This window comes from Brassica napus, unplaced genomic scaffold (assembly GCF_020379485.1).
Source record: "Brassica napus cultivar Da-Ae unplaced genomic scaffold, Da-Ae ScsIHWf_521;HRSCAF=783, whole genome shotgun sequence".
In the NCBI taxonomy this organism is placed as follows: Eukaryota; Viridiplantae; Streptophyta; class Magnoliopsida; order Brassicales; family Brassicaceae; genus Brassica; species Brassica napus.
Window position 1 is genome coordinate 73,348 of NW_026016590.1, and position 27,708 is coordinate 101,055.

The 27,708-nt window shown below is 49.7% G+C and overlaps 1 protein-coding gene across 1 annotated transcript; it reads left to right on the forward strand.

Annotated features, from left to right (window-relative positions):
* Nucleotides 1-2,253: 2,253 nt before the first annotated feature.
* Nucleotides 2,254-3,941, forward strand: LOC125604320. Its single transcript, XM_048774748.1, has 2 exons — nucleotides 2,254-3,542; nucleotides 3,818-3,941. Exon 1 carries the CDS (start codon nucleotides 2,373-2,375, stop codon nucleotides 3,384-3,386), a length of 1,014 nt encoding a protein of 337 aa, XP_048630705.1. The 5' UTR covers nucleotides 2,254-2,372; the 3' UTR covers nucleotides 3,387-3,542; nucleotides 3,818-3,941.
* The last annotated feature ends 23,767 nt before the right edge of the window (nucleotides 3,942-27,708 follow it).

Below are 27,708 nucleotides of genomic sequence, written 5' to 3' on the forward strand. Positions count from 1 at the left end.
TGTCTGACTTGAAGCTGGAGACACCCGGTGAACCACTAGAGGTTCCAGACCCTGTCCATTCGAGCCAGTTCTCCTCCATCGGCCAAATGAAGCCGGCCTGACCATTTCCACCTTCATACTCAATCCATCCAACCAACTTGCTTCCGGTTCAGAGATATAGCCGACCATCAGAAGGAGTAGTATGTGTTGTACTCTTTTTCCTTATCGAGGTTTTGTCCCACTGGGTTTTCCCGAAAGGTTTTAATGAGGCAACAAGCAAGCATACTATGAGTTCTGATCCGGACATCTCAACCGCGACCGGTCTATTGTTTTCTTTATTTTATTTCGGTTAAGACTTTGGCCATTTGTCTAGGCCTTTTTATCTTTAAAGTCCAGTAAGGAACATCTATTTAAACCCTTGTAGTTGCCAACTTTTCGGCTAAGTCTTTTATGAAAATCGTTTTGCTTTAGCAAAGAAACCCTAAGTCTTTCAGTTGTGTGAAACATTGAGAGCAGCCGTGTGACATATCAAAGAGCCGATCCATTGTTCTTTGTGGCGTCCTTCGATCCATTCCATTCCTTGTCCGAATCTTGAGAGAGACATACGTCCAGCAAGAGCCGGATCCATACCTATCTTCCTGTCCGACCTAGGCATCTTGCTGAGAGAGACATACGTCCAGCAGCAGATCCCATCCGCCAATCTACTCCTTTCTCTATCTTTTGTTTTAGATTTCATTCAACCAATTCCATAAAAACCAAAAGAATCATATCTAGTTTCTGTTCTTGTTCCTGTTGAAAACTCACTAAAGGTTCCTATCTGTTTCAGGTCGAACACAAGCAAGAGATAAGCCGGCCAGTACCATCCATCCGAGGCAAGACTGAACCGCGGAACGGCATCAGTCAGTCCGTCCGTCCGTCCGTTCGACCCTCCGACCCGTGCCTACAACATTTTGGTATCAGAGCTGAAGTTTCCTGCGAAACTCAGTTCTTTCTGAACCCTAGCCGTCACAATTCAAAAAAAAAAAATATTTACTTTCCTTATTTTTTTTTCGGATTGTTCTCCAAGTTTTCGATTTTTCCATTTAAAAAAAAAAAAAATTTTAATTCACTTTCTATTTTTAAATTTTCGATTTTCTCCAAGTTTTCAAAAAAAAAAAAAATATTCCTCTCTTTCCTTTTTCAAACTGATTCGATTTTTTGTCTTAACTTTTTGCATTTACTCTTAGCCTTGGTCGATACTCAAGTATCCGACCCAAGCAACTATTTAACCCCCTCTTGCCTTTAATCTTTCTTTGAGTTTCTTTCAGAGAACTATGGGAGATGTAGGTCAAGACCAAGCGGCCATAAACGCTCAGCTCTTAGCTGACAATGAAGAACTGAGGGCGAGCCTTAGGACTATCAAGCCGAGCTTGCTCAGCTACGGCAGGGAGGCAGGCCCAACGGACCTCGACCACCAGGAAGGCATCAGCCGGACCCGCATGACACTGACTCGGACGCGGACAGTACCGATGATACGCGCAGTCAGGACGAGGAGAGGCCAAACCGGGGAGGTAGGAGGAACGCGCGAGGACCCCGGGCCCAAGTAGGAGGAGGCCGCGACCATAGGGGAGGTCGAGACCGAGAGGAGGAAGAGCCTTGGTTGGGAGGCAAGGCGCTTAAGCTTCATCCCCCAACGTTTGCCGGCAAGGTTGATCCGGATGCCTACATCGTGTGGGAGAAGCGCATGGAGTACATCTTCGACTATTACCAATATAGTGAGGCCAAGAAGGTTGCCCTAGCAGCAGCCCAGCTGACGGACAATGCTCTTTCGTGGTGGGATCGAGACGTTGCCAAGTCCGGGCCAGTGTGGAGAGCGCGTAATTGGACCGAGATGCGGACCAAGCTTCGCGCGAGGTACATTCCATCTTACTACCAGCGTGATGTGCTAAAACGTTTTCGTAAACTTACGCAGGGAACTAAGACTGTGGAGGAGTACTTTGAGGAGTTCGAGGCACTTAGGAATAAGCTTGAGACCGACGAGCCCGAGGAGACAATGATGTCCCAATTCCTGGAAGGGCTGCAAGACCGCATTGCCCGCAAGGTGGAGAGACAACACTATGAAGACTTCAACGATCTATTGCACTTTGCTACGCAAGCCGAGCAGCACATCAAGCGCAAGACGGCCAGTACCAGCCGCAGCAAACCTGCTTGGACTCAACCGGTTCAAAGCAAGGCGACAAGGCAAGACGATTGAGATTGAGAGCCGATTCAAGACAAACCAGGCTGAATCGTCTAATGCATCTAAGCCGGAGCAGGGTAAGACTCAAGCCCAAAATTTGCGTACTCGTGACATCATTTGTTATAAGTGTCAGGGCAAGGGCCACTACGCTCGGGATTGTCCAAACAAACGAGTGATGGTCCTAAAGGGGGATGGCGAGTATGAATCCCAAGATGAGGCAGAGGCCGCGGCAGCGATCTCTGATGAGGAAGTAACCGACTACCCGGAGACAGGCGAGCTGCTAGTGACCCGGAGAGCCCTTAGCACCCTCTTTGACCCAGAGACCATCCAGCGGGAGAACATCTTCCACACCAGATGTAGTGTTGATCACAAGGTATGTAGTTTGATCATAGATGGCGGATCTTGTACTAACGTGGCTAGCAAGTATCTTGTTGATAAGCTAGGGTTGATCAAAACTGCCCATCCTCGACCATACCGTCTCAAATGGCTCAATGATGAGACTGAGCTCAAGATTGCCGAACAAGTTGTTGTGTCCTTCAGTATTGGCAAGTACCACGACCAGGTCAAGTGTGATGTTGTGCCCATGCAAGCCGGCCATATACTTCTCGGAAGGCCGTGGCAGTTTGACAAGGAGACACTTCACCATGGCCGCACCAACATCTACAGTTTCGTCCACAACAACAAGAAGCACAGCCTAGCACCTCTCAGCCCTCAAGAAGTTCATGATATGCAGAAGGCAATGACGCAGTCCGGCCAGGTAAGTAACACTAACCTTTACATGACTTCTGGACAAGTGCTTAAATCATTACAACGTGAGACACAGGTGCTACTAATGATCTTTAAGGAAGGTTGTTTTGCAGGTTTAGAAGCTCCTGAAGTACCGGACGTAGTACAAGACCTCATGGGACGTTACAAGGATGTCTTCCCTGACGAGATCCCTGCCGGTTTGCCCCCTATCCGTGGCATAGAACATCAGATCGATCTTGTACCCGGCGCGCCACTACCAAACCGAGCCGCTTACCGTGTCAACCCTGAGGAAGCTAAGGAGCTGGAACGGCAGGTCCAAGATCTCATGGACAAAGGCTACATCCGCGAGAGCCTTAGCCCCTGTGCAGTCCCGGTCCTACTAGTGCCTAAGAAGATGGGACATGGCGCATGTGTGTGGACTGCCGAGCCATCAACAACATAACCATCAAATATCGGTACCCTATACCTAGATTAGATGATATGTTGGATGAACTGAGTGGGTCTGTTGTGTTTTCTAAGATTGATCTCAGGAGTGGATACCATCAAGTCCGCATGAAGGAAGGAGATGAGTGGAAAACCGCCTTCAAGACCAAGCAAGGTCTATACGAGTGGCTGGTGATGCCGTTTGGCCTTACCAACGCCCCTAGCACCTTCATGAGACTCATGAATGAGGTCCTCCGACCTTACATTGGTAAATTCGTGGTTGTATACTTTGATGATATCTTGATTTACAGCAGGTCTTTAACTGAACACATGGGACACCTAGAACAGGTTTTGAAAGCCTTAAGGCAAGAAGGCCTTTATGCTAACCTTAAGAAATGTGTATTCTGCACTGATCAGTTGGTATTTTTAGGCTTTGTTGTGAGTTCACAGGGACTGAAGGTTGATGAAGAGAAGATCAAGGCGATACAAGACTGGCCGACTCCAACCACGATCGGACATATCCGCAGCTTCCATGGACTGGCCAGTTTCTATCGACGATTTGTGAAGGACTTCAGTACCATTGCCGCCCCAATGACCTCCGTGATCAAGAAGAATGTAACCTTTGCTTGGGGCCCTGCCCAAGAGGAGTCTTTCAACAGGCTTAAATATAGCTTGACACATGCACCGGTTCTAACTCTTCCTAACTTTGATAAACCTTTTGAGATTGAGTGTGATGCTTCAGGGACAGGAATAGGAGCCGTGCTGACCCAAGGAGGCCGGCCAGTGGCCTTTTCAGTGAGAAATTGAGTGGAGCCGCCCTCAATTACCCCACCTATGATAAAGAGCTATATGCTCTAGTAAGGTCGCTTGAAACTTGGCAACATTATCTTTTGTCTAAAGAGTTTATTATTCATACAGATCATGAGACTCTTAAGCATTTGAGGGGCCAGACCACACTCAAAAAGAGGCATGCTAGGTGGCTGGAGTTCGTGGAAACTTTTCCTTATGTGATCAAGTACAAGAAGGGAAAGGACAACATAGTGGCCGACGCCCTATCCCGGCGCCACACACTCATTACCACCATGGAGGCTAAGATCATGGGTTTTGAGCAACTCAAAATGTCTTATGAAACTGACCCTGATTTTTCTGAGCTTTACAGTAACACGGCTAAGGGAGCCATGGGTCCATTCTATCAGCAGGACGGGTTCCTCTTCAAGGAGAAACGCCTGTGTATCCCTCATGGTTCCATGCGAGATTTACTGACCAGAGAAGCTCATGGGGGTGGGTTGATGGGGCATTTCGGTCGGGACAAAACTCTGAGCGTCCTGTCCGACCACTTCTATTGGCCCCGGATGAGGCGCTACGTCGAGAGCCTTTGCTCCAAGTGCACTGTCTGTCTCAAAACCAAATCCAGGTCGCATCCTTATGGTTTACACATGCCTTTACCTATTCCTATTGCACCGTGGGTCGATCTGTCTATGGACTTTGTGCTGGGCTTGCCCAAGATAGAACACAAGGATTCTATTTTTGTTGTAGTGGACAGGTTCTCCAAGATGGCACACTTCATTCCGTGTTCCAAGACCAATGATGCAAGCCAAACCGCTGATCTCTTCTTCAAGGAAGTGGTGCGTTTACATGGAGTGCCTCGTACCATCGTGTCCGACCGAGACACAAAATTTCTCTCAGCCACTTCTGGAGGACATTGTGGAAAAGCTTGGAACCAAGCTCCTTTTCTCGACCACTTGCCATCCACAGACTGATGGACAGACCGAGGTAGTAAACCGTACACTCTCTCAGTTATTGAGGGCTACGGTGGGTAAGAATCTTAAAAACTGGTTGAGTTGTTTGCCATTCATTGAGTTTGCTTATAACCATGCAAGGCACTCTATTACTAACCTCTCCCCTTTTGAGATCGTGTATGGCTTTAGACCAGAGACGCCCATGGACCTAGCCGCATTGCCCCAGCCATGCAAGTCAGCCAGAGTGGTGACAAAAAGGCTGAGTTTGTAAAGAACATGCACCGGCAAGTCAAGGAGACTTTGGAGAAGAAGGCTGAAAGGAACCGGATTAAGCTCAACAAGGGGCGCACAGAAGTTATCTTCCAGCCAGGCGACTGGGTGTGGCTCCACATGAGGCCAGAACGGTTTCCGGAGAGAGGAAGAGCAAATTATCCCCACGGGAGACGGACCATTCCGAGTGCTCGATCGGATCAATGACAATGCCTACCGGCTAGAACTGCCAGGTGAGTTCCAAGTTTCCCGAACGTTCAATGTATCTGATTTGTCTCCTTATATTGCAGATGACGGAGATGTTCTGAGGACAGAACCTGTTCAAGAGGGAGGGGATGTTGTAGTACCCACGACTGAGGTTCCCATTATCCGCAAAGGCCCTACCACAAGGTCCGGTTCAAGAGTTATAAGAGCTGGATTTGCCAAAGCTGTCCAGGAGTTGCTTGCACAGGAACAAACCGGGTTCAAGCAACTATTGATCCAGGAGTTGTCTGACTTGAAGCTGGAAGACACCGGTGAACCACTAGAGGTTCCAGACCCTGTCCATTCGAGCCAGTTCTCCTCCATCGGCCAGAATGAAGCCGGCCTGACCATTTCCACCTTCATACTCAATCCATCCAACCAACTTGCTTCCGGTTCAGAGATATAGCCGACCATCAGAAGGAGTAGTATGTGTTGTACTCTTTTTCCTTATCGAGGTTTTGTCCCACTGGGTTTTCCCGAAAGGTTTTAATGAGGCAACAAGCAAGCATACTATGAGTTCTGATCCGGACATCTCAAACCGCGACCGGTCTATTGTTTTCTTTATTTTATTTCGGTTAAGACTTTGGCCATTTGTCTAGGCCTTTTTAATCTTTAAGTCCAGTAAGGAACATCTATTTAAACCCTTGTAGTTGCCAACTTTTCGGCTAAGTCTTTTATGAAAATCGTTTTTGCTTTAGCAAAGAAACCCTAAGTCTTTCAGTTGTGTGAAACATTGAGAGCAGCCGTGTGACATATCAAAGAGCCGATCCATTGTTCTTTGTGGCGTCCTTCGATCCATTCCATTCCTTGTCCGAATCTTGAGAGAGACATACGTCCAGCAAGAGCCGGATCCATACCTATCTTCCTGTCCGACCTAGGCATCTTGCTGAGAGAGACATACGTCCAGCAGCAGATCCCATCCGCCAATCTATTCCTTTCTCTATCTTTTGTTTTAGATTTCATTCAACCAATTCCATAAAAACCAAAAGAATCATATCTAGTTTCTGTTCTTGTTCCTGTTGAAAACTCACTAAAGGTTCCTATCTGTTTCAGGTTCGAACAAAAGCAAGAGATAAGCCGGCCAGTACCATCCATCCGTGGCAAGACTGAACCGCGGAACGGCCATCAGTCAGTCCGTCCGTCCGTCCGTTCGACCCTCCGACCCGTGCCTACAACAACACACGTGACTTCCGTGGGTGTCCGCCAGCACACACAGGATGTCATCGGCTGTCCGTCAGTACACACAGGATGTCCGTGGCTGTCCTGTGTGTCCGTGTGTGTCCGTCAGCACACAGAGGATGTCTGTGGCTGTCCATCAGTACACATATCAGCACGCTGGTCCTTGGACTCAACACGCTGGCTTCCCGTGGACTGTCGGGTGATTTTGGCCCACGTGGGGTGTCTGTCTGTTAAGTACACACAGGACATTCCGTGGGTGTCCGTCAGCACACACAGGACGTCCGTGTGTCCGTCAGCACACACAGGACGTCCGTGGCTGTCCGTGTGTGTCCGTGTGTGTCGTCAGCACACAGGACATCCGTGGCTGTCCATCAGTACACATATCAGCACGTTGGTCCTTGGACTCAGCACGCTGACCCTTCCGTGGACTGTTCGGGTGATTTTGGCCCACATGGGCTGTTGTTCAGTACACACAGGACGTCTGTGGGTGTCCCTAGCACACACAGGACGTCTGTGGCTGTCCGTGTCTGTCCGTGTTGTCCGTCTGTGTCCGTCAGCACACACAGGACGTCTGTGGCTGTCAATCAGTACACATATCAGCACGTTGGTCCTTGGACTCAGCACGCTGGCCCTTCCCGTGGACTGTTTGGGTTATTTTGGCCCACGTGGGCTGTCTGTTCAGTACACACAGGACGTCGTGGGTGTCCGCCAGCACACACACAGGACGTCCGTGGCTGTCCGTGTGTGTCCGTGTGTGTCCGTCAGCACACACACAGGACGTCCGTGGCTGTCCATCAGTACAATATCAGCACGTTGGTCCTTGGACTCAGCACGCTGACCCTTCCCGTGGACTGTTTGGGTGATTTTGGCCCACGTGGGCTGTCTGTTCAGTACACACAGGACGTCCGTGGGTGTCCGCCAGCACACACAGGACGTCCGTGGCTGTCCGTGGCTGTCCGTCAGCACACACAGGACGTCGTGGCTGTCCGTGTGTCCGTGTGTGTCCGTCAGCACACACAGAAGTCCAGGCTGTCAATCGATACACATATCAGCACGTTGGTCCTTGGACTCAACACGCTGGCCTTTCCCGTGGACTGTTCGGGTGATTTTGCCCACGTGGGCTGTCTGTTCAGTACACACATGACTTCCGTGGGTGTCAGTCAGCACACACAGGACGTCTGTGGCTGTCCGTAGCACACACAGACGTCTGTCCTGTCTTGTGTGTGCCGTCCTCACACACACAGGACGTGCGTGGCTGTCCATCAGTACACATATCAGCACGCTGGTCCTGGACTCAGCACGCTGGCCCTTCCCGTGGACTGTTCGGGTGATTTTGGCCCATGTGGGCTGTCTGTTCAGTACACACAGGACGTCCGTGGGTGTCCGTCCGCACACACAGGACGTCTGTGGCTGTCCGTGGCTCTCTGTCAGCACACACGGATGTCCATGCTGTCCGTGTGTGTCCGTCAGCACACACAGACGTCCGTGGCTGTCCATTAGTACACATATCAGCACGCTGGTCCTGGACTCAGCACGCTGGCCCTTCCCGTGGACTGTTTGGTGATTTTGGCCCACGTGGGCTGTCTGTTCAGTACCACATGACGTCCGTGGGTGTCCATCAGCACACACAGGACGTCTGTGGCTGTCCATGTGTGTCCGTGTGTGTCCGTCAGCACACACAGGACGTCTGTGGCTGTCCATCAGTACACATATCAGCACGCTGGTCCTTTGACTCAGTACGCTGGCCCTACCCATGGACTGTTCGAGTGATTTTGTCCCATGTGGGCTCTCTGTTCAGTACACACAGGACGTCCGTGGTTGTCCGTCAGCACACCAGGACGTCCTTGCTGTCAGTGGCTGTCCGTCAGCACACACAGGACGTCCTTAGCTGTCTGTGTGTGTCCGTGTGTGTCCGTCAGCACACACAGACGTTCGTGGCTGTCCATCAGTACACATATCAGCACGCTGGTCCTTGGACTCAGCACGCTGGCCCTTCCCGTGTGGACAGTTTGGGTGATTTTGGCCCACGTGGGCTGTCTGTTCAGTACACACGGACTTCCGTGGGTGTCCGCCAGCACACACAGGACGTCATTGGCTGTCTGTCAGCACACACAGGATGTTCGTGGCTGTCCATCAGTACACATATCATCAGCACGCTGGTCCTTGGACTCAACACGCTGGCCCTTCCCGTGGACTGTTCGGGTGATTTGGCCCACGTGGGCTGTCTGTTAGTACACACATGACTTTCGTGGGTGTCCGTCAGCACACACAGGACGTCCGTGGTGTGTCCGTCAGCACACCCAGGACGTCCGTGGCTGTCCGTAGTGTCCGTGTCTGTCCGTCAGCACACAGGACATCGTGGCTGTCCATCAGTACACATATCAGCACGTTGGTCATTGGACTCCGCACGCTGACCCTTCCCGTGGACTGTTCGGGTGATTTTGGCCCACGTGGGCTGCCTGTTCAGTACACACAGGACGTCTGTGGGGTCCCCCAGCACACACAGGACGTCCGTGGTGTCGACAGCACACACAGTACGTCTGTGGCTTTCCGTGTGTGTCCGTGTGTGTCCGTCTGTGTCCATCAGCACACACAAGACGTCTGCGGCTGTCAATCAGTACACATATCAGCACGTTGGTCCTTGGACTCCGCACACTGGCCCTTCCCGTGGACTGTTTGGGTTTTTTGGCCCACGTGGGCTGTCTGTTCAGTACACACAGGACATCCGTGGGTGTCCGCCAGAACACACAGGACGTCCGTGGCTGTCCGTGTGTGTCCGGGTGTGTCCGTCAGCACACACAGGACGTCCGTGGCTGTCATCATTACACATATCAGCACGTTGGTCCTTGGACTCAGCACGCTGACCCTTCCTGTGGACTGTTCGGGTGATTTTGGCCCACGTGGGCTGTCTGTTCAGTACACACAGGACGTCCGTGGGTGTCCGCCAGCACACACAGGACGTCCGTGGCTGTCCTGTGGCTGTCCGTCAGCACACACAGAACGTTCGTGGCTGTCCGTGTGTGTCCGTGTGTGTCCGTCCGTCCGCACACACAGGACGTCCATGGCTGTCAATCGGTACACATATCAGCACCCTGGTCCTTTGACTCAGCACGCTGGCCCTTCTCGTGGACTGTTCGGGTGATTTTGGCCCACGTGGGCTGTCTGTTCAGTACACACAGGACGTCCGTGGGTGTCCGTCAGCACACACAGGACGTCCGTGTGTGTCCGTCAGCACACACATGACGCCTGTGGCTGTCCGTGTGTGTCCGTGTGTGTCCGTCAGCAGATATAGGACGTCCGTGGCTGTCCATCAGTACCCACAGGACGTCCGTGGCTGTTCGTGTGTGTCCGTGTGTGTCCGTCAGCACACACAGGACGTCCGTGGCTGTCCGTCAGTACACATATCAGCACGCTGGTCCTTGGACTCAGCACGCTGGCCCTTCCGTGACTGTTCGGGTGATTTTGGCACGTAGGCTGTCTGTTCAGTACCCACAGGACGTCCGTGGGTGTCTGTCAGCACACACATGACGTCCGGTGTGTCCGTCAGCACACACAGGACGTCTGTGGCTGTCCGTGTGTGTCCGTGTCTGCCATCAGCACACACAGGACCTCTGTGGCTGTCCGTGTGTGTCCGTGTCTGTCCGTCAGCACACACAGCGTCCGTGGCTGTCCGTGTGTGTCCGTCTGTCTGTCAGCAAACACAGACGTCCGTGGCTGTCCATCAGTACACATATCAGTACGTTGGTCCTTGGACTCAGCACGCTGACCCTTCCCGTGGACTGTTCGGGTGATATTAGCCCACGTGGGCTGTCTGTTCAGTACACACAGGACGTCTGTGGGTGTCCACCAGCACACACAGGACGTCCGTGGCTGTCCATGTGTGTCCTTCTGTGTCCGTTAGCATACACAGACGTCCGTGGCTGTCCATCAGTACATATATGAGCACGTTGGTCCTTGGACTCAGCATGCTGGCCCTTCGTGTGGACTGTTCGGGTGATTTTGGCCCACGTGGGCTGTCTGTTCAGTTCACACAGGACGTCTGTGGGTGTCCCTCAGCACCCATAGGACGTTCGTGGCTGTCCGTGTGTGTCCGTGTGTGTCCGTCAGCACACACAGGATGTGCGTGGCTGTCCATCAGTACACATATCAGCACGCTGGTCCTTGGACTCAGCACGCCGGCCCTTCCCGTGGACTGTTTGGGTGATTTTGGCCCACATGGGCTGTCTGTTCAGTACACACAGGACGTCTGTGGCTGTCTGTGATTGTCCGTGGCTGTCCGTCAGCACACACAGGACATCCGTGGCTGTCCGTGTGTGTCCGTCAGCACACACAGGACGTCTGTGGCTGTCCGTCAGTACACATATCAGCACGCTGGCCCTTCCCGTAGACTGTTCAGGTGATTTTGGCCCAAGTGGGCTGTCTGTTCAGTACTCACAGGACGTCCGTGTGTGTCTGTCAGCACACACAGGACGTCCGTGTGTGTCTGTCAGCACACACACAGGACGTCCGTGTGTGTCCGTCAGCACCCACAGGACGTCCGTGTCTGTCCATCAGCACACACAGGACCTCCGTGGCTGTCCGTGTGTGTCCGTCAGCACACACAGGACGTCCGTGGCTGTCCGTGTGTGCCTGTGTCTGTCCATCAGGACACACAAGACCTCTGTGGCTGTCCGTGTGTGTCCGTGTCTTTCCGTCAGCACACACAGGACGTCCTGTCTGTCCGTGTGTGTCCGTGTCTGTCTGTCAGCACACACAGGACGTCCGTGGCTGTCCATCAGTACACATATTAGTACATTGGTCCTTGGACTCCGCACACTGGCCCTTCCCGTGGACTGTTTGGGTTATTTTGGCCCACGTGGGCTGTCTGTTAAGTACACACAGGACATCCGTGGGTGTCCGCCAGAACACACAGGACGTCCGTGGCTGTCCGTGTGTGTCCGGGTGTGTCCGTCAGCACACACAGGACGTCCGTGGCTGTCAATCATTACACATATCAGCACGTTGGTCCTTGGACTCAGCACGCTGACCCTTCCTGTGGACTGTTCGGGTGATTTTGGCCCACGTGGGCTGTCTGTTCAGTACACACAGGACGTCCGTGGGTGTCCGCCAGCACACACAGGACGTCCGTGGCTGTCCTGTGGCTGTCCGTCAGCACACACAGAACGTTCGTGGCTGTCCGTGTGTGTCCGTGTGTGTCCGTCCGCACACACAGGACGTCCATGGCTGTCAATCGGTACACATATCAGCACCCTGGTCCTTTGACTCAGCACGCTGGCCCTTCTCGTGGACTGTTCGGGTGATTTTGGCCCACGTGGGCTGTCTGTTCAGTACACACAGGACGTCCGTGTGTGTCCGTCAGCACACACATGACGCCTGTGGCTGTCCGTGTGTGTCCGTGTGTGTCCGTCAGCAGATATAGGACGTCCGTGGCTGTCCATCAGTACCCACAGGACGTCCGTGGCTGTTCGTGTGTGTCCGTGTGTGTCCGTCAGCACACACAGGACGTCCGTGGCTGTCCGTCAGTACACATATCAGCACGCTGGTCCTTGGACTCAGCACGCTGGCCCTTCCCGTGGACTGTTCGGGTGATTTTGGCCCACGTAGGCTGTCTGTTCAGTACCCACAGGACGTCCGTGGGTGTCTGTCAGCACACACATGACGTCCGTGTGTGTCCGTCAGCACACACAGGACGTCTGTGGCTGTCCGTGTGTGTCCGTGTCTGTCCATCAGCACACACAGGACCTCTGTGGCTGTCCGTGTGTGTCCGTGTCTGTCCGTCAGCACACACAGGACGTCCGTGGCTGTCCGTGTGTGTCCGTGTCTGTCTGTCAGCAAACACAGGACGTCCGTGGCTGTCCATCAGTACACATATCAGTACGTTGGTCCTTGGACTCAGCACGCTGACCCTTCCCGTGGACTGTTCGGGATATTAGCCCACGTGGGCTGTCTGTTCAGTACACACAGGACGTCTGTGGGTGTCCACCAGCACACACAGGACGTCCGTGGCTGTCCATGTGTGTCCTTCTGTGTCCGTTAGCATACACAGGACGTCCGTGGCTGTCCATCAGTACATATATGAGCACGTTGGTCCTTGGACTCAGCATGCTGGCCCTTCGTGTGGACTGTTCGGGTGATTTTGGCCCACGTGGGCTGTCTGTTCAGTTCACACAGGACGTCTGTGGGTGTCCCTCAGCACCCATAGGACGTTCGTGGCTGTCCGTGTGTGTCCGTGTGTGTCCGTCAGCACACACAGGATGTGCGTGGCTGTCCATCAGTACACATATCAGCACGCTGGTCCTTGGACTCAGCACGCCGGCCCTTCCCGTGGACTGTTTGGGTGATTTTGGCCCACATGGGCTGTCTGTTCAGTACACACAGGACGTCTGTGGCTGTCTGTGATTGTCCGTGGCTGTCCGTCAGCACACACAGGACATCCGTGGCTGTCCGTGTGTGTCCGTCAGCACACACAGGACGTCTGTGGCTGTCCGTCAGTACACATATCAGCACGCTGGCCCTTCCCGTAGACTGTTCAGGGTATTTTGGCCCAAGTGGGCTGTCTGTTCAGTACTCACAGGACGTCCGTGTGTGTCTGTCAGCACACACAGGACGTCCGTGTGTGTCTGTCAGCACACACAGGACGTCCGTGTGTGTCCGTCAGCACACACAGGACGTCCGTGTCTGTCCATCAGCACACACAGGACCTCCGTGGCTGTCCGTGTGTGTCCGTCAGCACACACAGGACGTCCGTGGCTGTCCGTGTGTGTCTGTGTCTGTCCATCAGGACACACAAGACCTCTGTGGCTGTCCGTGTGTGTCCGTGTCTTTCCGTCAGCACACACAGGACGTCCGTGGCTGTCCGTGTGTGTCCGTGTCTGTCTGTCAGCACACACAGGACGTCCGTGGCTGTCCATCAGTACACATATTAGTACATTGGTCCTTGGACTCAGCACGCTGACCCTTCCCGTGGACTGTTCGGGTGATATTGGCCCACGTGGGCTGTCTGTTCAGTACACACAGGACGTCCGTGGGTGTCCGCCAGCACACACAGGACGTTCGTGGCTGTCCGTGTGTTTCCGTCTGTGTCCGTTAGCATACACAGAACGTCCGTGGCTGTCCATCAGTACACATATGAGCACGTTCGTTCTTGGACTCAGCACGCTGGCCCTTCATGTGGACTGTTCGGGTGATTTTGGCCCACGTGGGCTGTCTGTTCAGTTCACACATGACGTCTGTGGGTGTCCGCCAGCACACACAGGACGTCTGTGGCTGTCCGTCAGCACACACAGGATGTCCGTGGCTGTCCGTGTGTGTCCGTGTTTGTCCGTCAGCACACACAGGACGTCTGTGGCTGTCCATCAGTACACATATCAGCACGCTGGTCCTTGGACTCAACACGCTGGCCTTTCCCGTGGACTGTTCGGGTGATTTTGGCCCACGTGGGGCTGTCTGTTAAGTACACACATGACTTCCGTGGGTGTCCGTCATCACACACAAGACGTCTGTGTGTGTCCGTCAGCACACACAGGACGTCTGTGGCTGTCCGTGTGTGTCCGTCAGCACACACACAGGATGTGCGTGGCTGTCCATCAGTACACATAGCAGCACGCTGGTCCTTGGACTCAGTACGCTGGCCCTTCCCGTGGACTGTTCGAGTGATTTTGGCCCATGTGGGCTGTCTGTTCAGTACACGCAGGACGTCTGTGGGTGTCCGTCAGCACACACAGGACGTCTGTGGCTGTCAGTGGCTGTCCGTCAGCACACACAGGATGTCCATAGCTGTCCGTGTGTGTCCGTCAGCACACACAGGACGTTCGTGGCTGTCCATTAGTACACATATCCACACGCTGGTCCTTGGACTCAGCACGCTGGCCCTTCCCGTGGACTGTTTGGGTGATTTTGGCCCACGTGGGCTGTCTGTTCAGTACACACATGACGTCCGTGGGTGTCCGTCAGCACACACAGGATGTCCGTGGCTGTCCATGTGTGTCCGTGTAGGTCCGTCAGCACACACAGGATGTCTGTGGCTGTCCATCAGTACACATATCAGCACGCTGGTCCTTTGACTCAGTACGCTGGCCCTTCCCATGGACTGTTCGAGTGATTTTGGCCCATGTGGGCTGTCTGTTCAGTACACACAGGACGTCCGTGGGTGTCCGTCAGCACACACAGGACGTCCGTGGCTGTCAGTGGCTGTCCGTCAGCACACACAGGACGTCCGTAGCTGTCCGTGTGTGTCCGTCAGCACACACAGGACGTTCGTGGCTGTCCATCAGTACACATATCCGCACGCTGGTCCTTGGACTCAGCACGCTGGCCCTTCCCGTGGACAGTTTGGGTGATTTTGGCCCACGTGGGCTGTCTGTTCAGTACACACGTGACTTCCGTGGGTGTCCGCCTGCACACACAGGACGTCATTGGCTGTCCGTCAGCACACACAGGATGTCCGTGGCTGTCCGTGTGTGTCCGCGTGTGTCCGTCAGCACACAGAGGATGTCTGTGGCTGTCCATCAGTACACATATCAGCACGCTGGTCCTTGGACTCAACACGCTGGCCCTTCCCGTGGACTGTTCGGGTGATTTTGGCCCACGTGGGCTGTCTGTTAAGTACACACATGACTTCCGTGGGTGTCCGTCAGCACACACAGGACGTCCGTGTGTGTCCGTCAGCACACACAAGATGTCCGTGGCTGTCCGTGTGTGTCCGTGTCTGTCCGTCAGCACACAGGACATCCGTGGCTGTCCATCAGTACACATATCAGCACGTTGGTCCTTGGACTCTGCACGCTGACCCTTCCCGTGGACTGTTCGGGTGATTTTGGCCCATGTGGGCTGTCTGTTCAGTACACACAGGACGTCTGTGGGTGTCCCCCAGCACACACAGGACGTCTGTGGGTGTCTGCCAGCACACACAGGACGTCTGTGGCTTTCCGTGTGTGCCCGTGTGTGTCCGTCTGTGTCCATCAGCACACACAAGACGTCTGTGGCTGTCAATCAGTACACATATCAGCACGTTGGTCCTTGGACTCAGCACACTGGCCCTTCCCGTGGACTGTTTGGGTTATTTTGGCCCACGTGGGCTGTCTGTTAAGTACACACAGGACATCCGTGGGTGTCCGCCAGAACACACAGGACGTCCGTGGCTGTCCGTGTGTGTCCGGGTGTGTCCGTCAGCACACATAGGACGTTTGTGGCTCTCAATCATTACACATATCAGCACGTTGGTCCTTGGACTCAGCACGCTGACCCTTCCTGTGGACTGTTCGGGTGATTTTGGCCCACGTGGGCTGTCTGTTCAGTACACACAGGACGTCCGTGGGTGTCCGCCAGCACACACAGGACGTCCGTGGCTGTCCTGTGGCTGTCCGTCAGCACACACAGGACGTTCGTGGCTGTCCGTGTGTGTCCGTGTGTGTCCGTCCGCACACACAGGACGTTCATGGCTGTCAATCGGTACACATATCAGCACGCTGGTCCTTCGACTCAGCACGCTGGCCCTTCCCGTGGACTGTTCGGGTGATTTTGGCCCACGTGAGCTGTCTGTTCAGTACACACAGAACGTCCGTGGGTGTCCGTCAGCACACACAGGACGTCCGTGTGTGTCCGTCAGCACACACATGACGCCTGTGGCTGTCCGTGTGTGTCCATGTGTGTCCGTCAGCAGACATAGGACGTCCGTGGCTGTCCATCAGTACACATATCAGCATGTTGGTCCTTGGACTGAGCACCCTGACCCTTCCCGTGGACTGTTCGGGTGATTTTGGCCCACGTGGGCTGTCTGTTCAGTACACACAGGACGTCCGTGGGTGTCCGCCAGCACTGATAGGACGTCTGTGGCTGTCCGTGTGTGTCCGTGTGTGTCCGTCTGTGACCGTCAGCACACACAGGACGTTAGTGACTGTCCATCAGTACACATATCACCACGTTGGTCCTTGGACTCAGCACGCTGGCCCTTCCCGTGGGCTGTCTGTTCAGTACACACAGGACGTCCGTCGGTGTCCGCCAGCACACACTGGACGTCCATGGCTGTCCGTGTGTGTCCGTCAGCACACACAGGACGTCCGTGGCTGTCCATCAGTACACATATCAGCACGCTGGCCCTTCCCGTGGAATGTTCGGGTGATTTTGGCCCACGTGGGCTGTCTGTTCAGTACACACAGGACGTTCATGTGTGTCCGTCAGCACACACAGGACGTCCGTGTGTGTCCGTCAGCACACATAGGACGTCCGTGGCTGTCCGTCAGCACACACAGAATGTCCATGGCTGTCCATCAGTACACTTATCAGCACACTGGTCCTTCCCTTGGCTGATTTTGGACAACCATAGACTGTTCGTGGACTGCCGATCAGTACATATAGCAGCACGCTGACAACACATATCAGCATGCTCGTCCTTCCCATGGACTGTTCACGTACTGATTTTGGACAACTGATGCACCATGTCAGTACACATATCAGCACACTGGCCCTTTCCGTGAACTGTTCGTGTACTGATCTGGACATGAGCTCGAGTTTTGATGGACTTGGACTGTCCAAGTCAGTCTGATTGATGCTAGCCCGAGTTATAATGAACTGATGGTCCAAGTGTACTTATGCTGGCTCGACTTTTCATAATCCCACCAAGTGTTAACATTTTTCCCTTGGTTTTTATTTGTGTATGATCGAGGCCAAGCGTACTGAAGGGCAAGCGTCCTGAAGGGATGAATGAAAACTCTTTTTGGGTTTTAATGCTCCCATTAGGATGCTTTTCACCGAGACTTGTGCACATGCAGGCTGCATTTCATCGGCCAGTCTGAAATATTAGGGCGAGAGTGAATTTTACCAAGTAAAAATCTCGAACCTCCTCCGACGTCTTCTTATATACTTAAATTTTTTTGGGTTTTTTGTTTTTAATGTTTTGGGGCGGAACGTGTGATTGGAAAGGGGGAGGGTTGAATCGTAGTGACAAAGGGCTGAATCTCAATGGATCGTGGCAGCAAGGCCACGCTGCCACTTACAATACCCCGTCGCGTTTTTAAAGTTATCTGCAAAGGATTCTACCCGCGGCTCGGTGGTAATTATAATTCAAGGCGGTCCGAACGGTGCTTACGCGGAACGGACTTAGGCAACGAAATGTTCCTTTGTGAGCTGAAGCTCCTACTGAGGGTCGGCAATCGGGCGCATGCGTTGAATCTAGCCAGATTCTGACTTAGAGGCGTTCAGTCATAATCCAGCGCACGGCAGCTTCGCGCCACTGGCTTTTCAACCAAGCGCGATGACCAATTGTGCGAATCAATGGTTCCTCTCGTTGATGTGGTCATCAGATCAGCAACTGAACCGGAGGTCAGCCCAAAGCCCTACTCAACCAGCCTAGGCGCAAACCAGGACATACGTGCACTAAAAATGCCATATCTTACAAACCAGGAGGGTTTAAATCACGAGGCTAATTATTCTGGATTCTACACTCAAGAAGGAGACCAGGCCAATTGGAATTGGGCCAAAATATTGACGGAGCAAGAAGTTATGAGTTTTACAAGTCAGAGGTTTCTCAGCCCGTCCATCTGCGAGTAGTTGACTTTAGAAGCAGATTCAAGCCCAATGAAGGAGGGGCCTGAACCAAAGCCCATCATAGGATTCAAGAGGGATCTCTCATCTTTCCAACAAGCCCAATATCAGGAGAAATGGCCACGGAATTATGAAGTTATGATCCAATCTCCAAAACCGGTCAAACCAGTTCTACACTTGCCTCAATTGGAAGCTAACCGGTTCAATCAGCTTCAAACCAGACATTGGCGACCAGGAGATCATTTCAACCAATCAGGAGACATCATACACGGCCAAGAGGAGTTCTACAAGTCCATACCATGGACCAGCCAACATAGGATCAAAGGGATCCTCATTTACTTCAACTTGCCTTATTTGGAGTCTCAAGCATTAAAACTCCAACAGCTCTTTTTCCTTCAGTCTATGCACGACATCAGCACCTTCCAGACCATTAAGAAGATTCCCAGGAAGCTCACTTACCCCCTCAAACCGTCCAGATACAAGGAGGACACCATCTACATTCATTTGGCCAAGATTCTCATCATTAAGCCTCCAACGGCTAGTTTTCAAGGAGCCATCAATTCCTTTGCTTCCAAGTTTATTATTTCGATTTTATTTCTGTCCTTATGTCATTTTATGACTGTTAGAAAGTCCTTGGTCGAGCCTATAAAGCTCTAGTCTTTGTTTCATTGTAAATTACCCATCTTTGAAAGTATTATGAATTATTCAGTTTTTCTAGTTTTGTCAAAACTATTGTCCTAAGTCTTTTGAGTGTGTGAGAAACAACTCTGGAGCAACTTGACTTATCAAAGCCTCCTTTCACAGAGCTTTGTGGCGTCCATCATCCCATCTCCATCCATTAATCGATCTTGAGAGTGATACACATCCAGCAAGACCGGTTCCATCTTCATTCATCTCCCATCCATTGATCCTTGTTGAGAGTGATACACATCCAGCAACAAAGATCCCATCTCCCTCAATCTATCCCTTTTCTATTTGTTTTTATTCATATTATCATTTTGATTCATATTCATATTTGTTTCTGTTTGCATTATAAAACTTTAAAAACTCATAAAAATCGGTTCTCATTGTTCTCAGGTTGTAGCTTGAATCCAACCTCTATCAATTCGTGGGTTACCTCCCCTGTGCCTACAACATTTTGGTATCAGAGCTGAAGCTCCTGAATCAGGTCACTCTATCCTTGCATCATTCATATTTTTTTGCATTTGTTTTCATAAAAAAAAAAAAAACAGTTTGTGCATTGTTATTGTTGTTCTTAAGAAAAGAAAACTAAAGAAGAAGGAGTTGTCTAGTTTGATCCACGAAATTCTTTTGAAATACTTGTCTAGTTGTTTGCATTCATTCCCCCAGCTCCACTTGCCATATTAAGATTTTGTGCATTCATTTAAAAAAAAACAAATCTGCATTTCCATATTTGTTTCTTGCATAAGAAAATTCAAAAAAAAATAAGTGTTAGCTTTCTTTCCATATTTTATTTTCACTTGTGTTAATTGTCATTCCATATTGATTCATTTCGTTTTTGCATTGAGAAAACCAAAAGAAAAATTATTTTAGCATAGTTTATTTCATTTCGGTTCATAATTGCAATTTTCCGGTTTAATTTTAATTAGCTTGCATTTTTGGTTCTTATTTTGATTCGACCAGGATTTTTCCATACCCTCACTTGATCTTTGAGAGTGTTTTCAGGAAGCCATGGTAGGAAAAACACACGGCCAAAGTCAGATGGCCAAACAGAACCAACAGTTGACAGCTTTGCAAGAGATCAATGATCGGATTGCTCAGTTGAGGAAAAGAAACAAGGCACGAGTCCAACGTCCACAGCAAGGAGAAAGGAGATTTGGAGATGCACCAGAGGCTGTCTATGTCGAGCCCAAGCCACCAGATCCTTCAAGGATCAATCAACATCCAACTTCTCAAACCCATACTCATCATGTTGCTAATTCTCGGTTTGATCATAAATCTTTTGCTGATAAAATTGAACTCTTTACATTTTCAGGAGGAAGAAGCTACCTATTTTGGGAGAGGAACCTTGATGAATGGTTTCACTACAACAACATTCTGAAAGAAGAGAGACTATCTTATGCCATTGATCAACTAAGAGGTAATGCCTTTAAATGGTGGATACAAGAAGAAGATGATAGATGGTTTTACAAGGAGCCAGCTATCAAAACGTGGAGAGATCTTAAGAAAGTCATGAGGGATGAATTTGCACCAGAACTCACAAGATCTAAGATCCAAAAGATATACCCAAGGAGGTATCTAACTCATGGTTCCGAAGAAAAATCAGACAAACCGATTTTTCAAGAGAAGGCCAAGGTAAGTCCTATACTTGATAAATTTGTTTATAAATCATCTCCCACTGGTATGAGTCACTTGTCTTTGTCCAAGGATATTAAGACAGGTCCTGAGGTTGAGAAAGACACGATCTCCACATCTTTGTTGGAATCAAAAGTTGTCCATGATTTAAGTCTAAGAGACAAGGAGATTTTAAACCCAAAGAAAGAAGAGCCATCAAGCCAATGTAAGTCTTCTAACTCTGAGGATTTAAAATATCAGACATGTTATAGATGTCATAAGAAAGGACACTATGCTGTATTTTGTCCTACTAAGCAAGCATTGGTAGAAACTTCACTAGAAGAGAAAACAGATTTATCTATGAAAAGTGATAGTTTTATTCAATCTGATTTATTGGTTCCAAGATCTTGTGTAATGCACTTGTCTTTGTCAAAAGGTAATGTAACAGGACTTAAGGAGCAAGAATTCAAAAGAAAGGAATCACCAGGCGTCACCCTTGTGATAGACCAGAAGATGGCTCAAGTCACAAAGCTGTCCATGTTGCTTAAAGAAGCAAAACCGGTCTTAAAAGTATCCCACCAAGGTAAGTTTCTAACACCACCTTTGGATACTAGTACTGACGTGTGTGTTCTTGGTACATGGAGAACAAATGAAAGCTATAAGCTTATTGTAGTTCCAAAGAAAGAACCAGACCCTAAGCTCAGCCATGAACCCACTTCTAAGTGGAAACCGAAATCTGAACAATCCATTGTTCAAGTTCCAAAACCTATGGTAAGATTCCTTTTAGATCAGAATGTTCTTAATATTTCAATGAAAGATATAATGCACTTGCTTTTTGTCCAGAATGTTGAGAATTTTTCAGGTTGCAAAGAAGAAAGCTTCAAAGAAATCCCACCAGATTATCTTATGTTGCTAGGAGGATCAACTCCAAAGATGATCAGAAACGTGGCCACCAAAAATTTGAAGGACCATCAACTCCAGAGGATAAGAAATGACCATGTCCAGAGCAGAGGCGTGATCCATTCCTATTTTCTCAAAGGAGAACCACCTGATACAAATTCCATTCCCAAACCAAAACAGTTCCAAGGTAAGGTTTTAGAATCTCAAAAGAGGATGAAAGCTGACTTGCTCTATCTTGGTGCAGATTATACAGTTTCGAGGTCGAAACCTTGTCAAGAGGGAGGGGATGATGTGGTCATCAGATCAGCAACTGAACCGGAGGTCAGCCCAAAGCCCTACTCAACCAGCCAAGGCGCAAACCAGGACATACGTGCACTAAAAATGCCATATCTTACAAACCAGGAGGGTTTAAATCACTAGGCTAATTATTCTGGATTCTACACTCAAGAAGGAGACCAGGCCAATTGGAATTGGGCCAAAATATTGACGGAGCAAGAAGTTATGAGTTTTACAAGTCAGAGGTTTCTCAGCCCGTCCATCTGCGAGTACTTGACTTTAGAAGCAGATTCAAGCCCAATGAAGGAGGGGCCTGAACCAAAGACCATCATAGGATTCAATAGGGATCTCTCATCTTTCCAGCAAGCCCAATATCATGAGAAATGGCCACGTAATTATGAAGTTATGATCCAATCTCCAAAACCGGTCAAACCAGTTCTACACTTGCCTCAATTGGAAGCTAACCGGTTCAATCAGCTTCAAACCAGACATTGGCGACCAGGAGATCATTTCAACCAATCAGGAGACATCATACACGGCCAAGAGGAGTTCTACAAGTCCATACCATGGACCAGCCAACATAGGATCAAAGGGATCCTCATTTACTTCAACTTGCCTTATTTGGAGTCTCAAGCATTAAAACTCCAACAGCTCTTTTTCCTTCAGTCTATGCACGACATCAGCACCTTCCAGACCATTAAGAAGATTCCCAGGAAGCTCACTTACCCCCTCAAACCGTCCAGATACAAGGAGGACACCATCTACATTCATTTGGCCAAGATTCTCATCATTAAGCCTCCAACGGCTAGTTTTCAAGGAGCCATCAATTCCTTTGCTTCCAAGTTTATTATTTCGATTTTTATTTCTGTCCTTATGTCATTTTATGACTGTTAGAAAGTCCTTGGTCGAGCCTATAAAGCTCTAGTCTTTGTTTCATTGTAAATTACCCATCTTTGAAAGTATTATGAATTATTCAGTTTTTCTAGTTTTGTCAAAACTATTGTCCTAAGTCTTTTGAGTGTGTGAGAAACAACTCTGGAGCAACTTGACTTATCAAAGCCTCCTTTCACAGAGCTTTGTGGCGTCCATCATCCCATCTCCATCCATTAATCGATCTTGAGAGTGATACACATCCAGCAAGACCGGTTCCATCTTCATTCATCTCCCATCCATTGATCCTTGTTGAGAGTGATACACATCCAGCAACAAAGATCCCATCTCCCTCAATCTATCCCTTTTCTATTTGTTTTTATTCATATTATCATTTTGATTCATATTCATATTTGTTTCTGTTTGCATTATAAAACTTTAAAAAACTCATAAAAATCGGTTCTCATTGTTCTCAGGTTGTAGCTTGAATCCAACCTCTATCAATTCGTGGGTTACCTCCCCTGTGCCTACAACACTCGTACTAGGTTGAATTACTATTGTGATTCAGGAATCAGTAGGATAAAACTAACCTGTCTCACGACGGTCTAAACCCAGCTCACGACGGTCTAAACCCAACACTTGGTATCCAAACGCCCATGGCTATACCAGTTCGGACTGCCCGATGGTCTTAGCCGATGAGTCGGTGGTTACCCCACTGACCCTATTGGATTGAACCACGGCTTTGGAGTCCTTCTCCAGACCTTTCTCTATACCCTGGGTATTCATAACCACACGGGCTCCTCTCTCCTAAACCGTTCTCCTTGGCGGAGCTACTAAACCACAACAACCAACCCTTTTCCGGCCGATCTCTCTCTCTCTCCCTTTCTATTTGGCCTCTGCCTTTGGTTTCTCACGAAACTGATTGAATGCCTTGATCTCTGGTCGTGCATCCTTTATATAGGCAACCAAAGGTCATGTGCGAAGAGTCACATCCCTTCGAAGCATCCTTCTGGGAAAGATCTTGGCCAATCAACGGTCCAGATCGTACTTGTTCGGATATAGAAGGCTCCAGACCTTCTAGGCACGTCCAACCCAAGCCCAGACTTGGTACTCAAGCCCACGGCCTGCCCACAAAAGCCCAACGACTCATGGACGACATGGCCGGACCTCATGGGCCGCAACTGACCCGGACCCGAACCATCAGCCCGAAACCCGAACAGTCCGTCAAGCTGAGATGAGCTGACTCCCAGCTGCATCAGCTGATTGAGCGAGTAGCCCAGCTAGTGGAGCTGACCTAGTAGTGGCCGAGCTGGAGTGAGCTTAACCTAGCTTTGTTGAGCTAGTCGAGCAACCCGTTCACTTCGTCCAGCTATCGTCTTACTCGTACTAGCTGACTTCTCTCTCTTATAAGGTTAAGTCTCAGCATCCTGACGTCCTTAACCTTCTATCTTGGCCATGGAACGCCTTCCTTAAGGTCCTAAGACCGGCTGGTTCGTTTCCTCAAACCATGGCTTTCCCGACAATCCTATCCAGGATTGGGGACGTGACAAGTCTCCCCCACTTGCAATGGATTTGTCCTCTAATCCGGTGATGATTATACCTTGTCGCAAGACAAAATATTCCAACCGAACTTATTCTAGTCTTGAGCAGGGAATAGAACAAGCTTGATTCAGAACCACCAAATGACAACTTCGATGATCAAATTCCTTTGACCATCGTTGTACAAGTCTCCCCCACTTGATGTACCAGTCAAGTCCTCATGAACTCTGTCCAATCTTTAGGCTGCTTGTCTACAACGAGTCATAACATATTATTATGGTTCTTGTGTCCTTTATGGACAATAAGGTTCATGACCTCAGCCACAACGCACTGGATCATCCCCTTAACCAGCCACAACCTTTTCAGGCTTGGCCACATTGCGATCTTAGTCCCTCCAGACTAAAAACGCCTCAGACTTGACTTCTGTCCTTTACTGGACCTTTTCATAATTTGATCCAGGTCCACTTACGGACGTGATTGTATTCCGGTCCTGGTCCACTCAGGGACGCGACCGTTTCACCCCGACCATAGGTTCATCTCCGAATAGGTCATGGCCTGATCCTCGTCCATTACTGGACGATCATTCTCAACCGTAGGTCAAACTCCGACTTGGCTGTACTGCGACCATGGTCTTCTCTCGGACATGGTCAACTTGGGCTCGGCCATCTCGGCATGAGCCATCAGAAACGGACATTAGGAAAGTGGTGATGTCCCTGGTTCTAGTTCAATCATAAATGGATCCGACCTATCAGAAGGGCACTCTGTAGTGAACGAAACACATCTGGGAACTCGGACACCAACGGGTCCTCAGGAAGAGCATTCAGATCAACAGAATTTGCCGCACTCCATAGTGGTAATTGTGGTCAAAAATAGTTCACAATCCCGTCTAAGCATCCAATCCCCACGGACTGCTGACACCACTACTTTCCTTAAAGCCGGACTAAGACATTGGATCTCGATACCAACGAGATCCCAGACAGATCAACATAATTGTCGTGCTCCATAGTGGTAGTTGTGGCAAAAATACTTCACAACCCTGTCTAAGCATCCGATTTACATGGACTGCTGACACCCCTACTTTTCTTAGAGCCGGACTCAGACTCAGACTTTGGTACTGGATCGGGTGAGGTCCAGTCTCCAATTGCACACGAACTTTGTGGCAATCGAGAGTGGCCCGATACTTTCCTAAACAGATTCATGCCTAGGATCATCTCGTGATTCTGTAGGCGTGTGGATATTTTTCTCGATCAGATCTACAGGCAGATTTCTCTCTTGGATCATCACCGGGACATATTTCATGAGCCCTAGTGAATGCATAATTTTCCCACCGGCTGCCCTCACTAGTCTCGAATCATCCCCAGAACTCAGAAAGAACAGACTCTTTCCGACCAGTCCCGGACTCACAAAACTATGTGTAGCCTCCGTGTCGAAAAGTACGTGTCTTTCCACACCACAAATCCACTTGTGGAAACTATCTCAGTGCATGACCACACCACAAAGAACGTCCCATAACATCCCTCATGGCATTGCCAATAACTTGAATACTTCCACTTCCAGTGGATACCAAGATGAGTAAGATCTCGGTTTGACCACACACTTGGAAAACGTCCCATACCATTCTCTTAGGCGTCTTACTTTTGCGAATGCTCACACCATTCACAAGAGCAATTTTAATATCCCTCAATCCCCATCATACTACGGTACTTAAGATCATGTTCTTCCATTCATTGGAACGAACATCATGAGTTTCCTCATTCTTTCCTTGGACGGATTCAGATTGGAATTGATTCATTCCATCTGACTCGATCAATGGAAACCTACCTTGACTTATACCGAGTCCTAACTGATCCATCTGATCAGAAGTCCACTCGTGTACTGGTCCTGTAGTGTCTCCCTTGAGTCAGATTTTAATATTGCATATGCTTTACTTATTATGAACGGCCATCAAGGGATAACACTTAACTTCAGTAGAATGCTGCACGTTTATTTCAACCTAAGCCACTCTCTGGTCCATGTTACTTCCCTTGTTCAGGTCATCCATAAACAAGTCTTGCATTGCTTCCATCCCTTCCAACCCGTCTATTACTTCTAAATACTAGATCGACCAACCTTTCTGTTTTTATGTTCTTGCCCTTGGAGAATGTATCTTGGCTAAGCCGGTACATCTTAGTACTCCCACATTCACAATGATACCCTAGCTTACCTCAATTCTTTCTTGGCTCACCCCAACTAAGGTTCCATAGTCATCATAGTTTTGGAAATAAATTCGGTATGGAACACACCATCTTAGAGTGTTGTCCTAAACAGGATCAAGCATGCTCTGATACCAACTTGTAAGACCCGATCCCGGCCGCCTAGGCCGCGGTCGATGCCTCACGTCGCTCGGTCCACTTCCTGGCCGAACCTCTTATATTTTGCCCTTTATTTATAATATCGCCTAAAGGCGAGGGCTAACTTAGACCTTAGCTAAAGACTTCCCTAGTCATTAATAGCTTAGATCCTTTCAATAAATACACAGTGAATTATTCTCTAGCTAACCATTGGTCTAAAACCAATATAACACTTGTCTGGTCGAATCACCTTAGCCTTGGTCAGTTTACTCAACTACCAATTAGCTTAAAGGTCAATCCTAAACCCAAACCAAGCCATACGATTCTGAGGTTCCATTCCCCTAAACCATTATATCTAGATCTACATAAGTAAATGCTAGATCATACCTTTGCCACATCTTTGGAGCTTATTAGGTCATCGGTCCTCCATTGACTCAAATTGCTCTTACTTGACAGCTGGACCATGATCAATCAATGATCTTACTTATGGTCCTTATCTTGACTCCTGCATCAAACAGCTCCCCTAGGTACTTAGTCATTCAACCAACCATCCCGACAGACATAAGTAACCTTTGAGAATTCTCTGAAAGGAAAAGGATATACATCTGGCCTTTCTCGGCTCATGCACAATCCGAAATCCTTTTGCCGTAGAGGTAATAGTACCAAGTCCATATTCTGGACTGACAAAGCTCATTATATCCTAATTCACTCAACCAACCATCCTCACATGACTTGGAACTGATGAGTCAACATCTGGTCTGAACGGCCTTGGGACTTAACCCAGACAACATATATGATTTGTTCGTACCAACTGATGCATTCATTAACCAGGTTAGGAACGACACCTTGAACCATCATTCAGAGGTCAGGTCGTCCATACTCAACCATGATCAGATCTTACACGGCCCTTCCTTGAACAATCACACTTAGGCTCAGTATCTATGGTCTACGACACATAGTACTAGCCACACACTTCGTCATGACTCTCAGTCAATCTCGAAGCTATCAACACCAAGGTTGATATCTAGAAGCATCACATGAATACTCTTACTCCAGCAACGTGACTATCCATACTAGTGTTCGGCCATCGAACCATCGTTATGAAACATGATCCGACCACTAGACTTGATAAGCCATCGTCCACTTAGCATGTACTGAT

Excerpts from the sequence above, each read along its gene's own strand:
- LOC125604320 (XM_048774748.1), top strand. The coding sequence starts at position 2,373 with ATGGTCCTAAAGGGGGATGGCGAGTATGAATCCCAAGATGAGGCAGAG.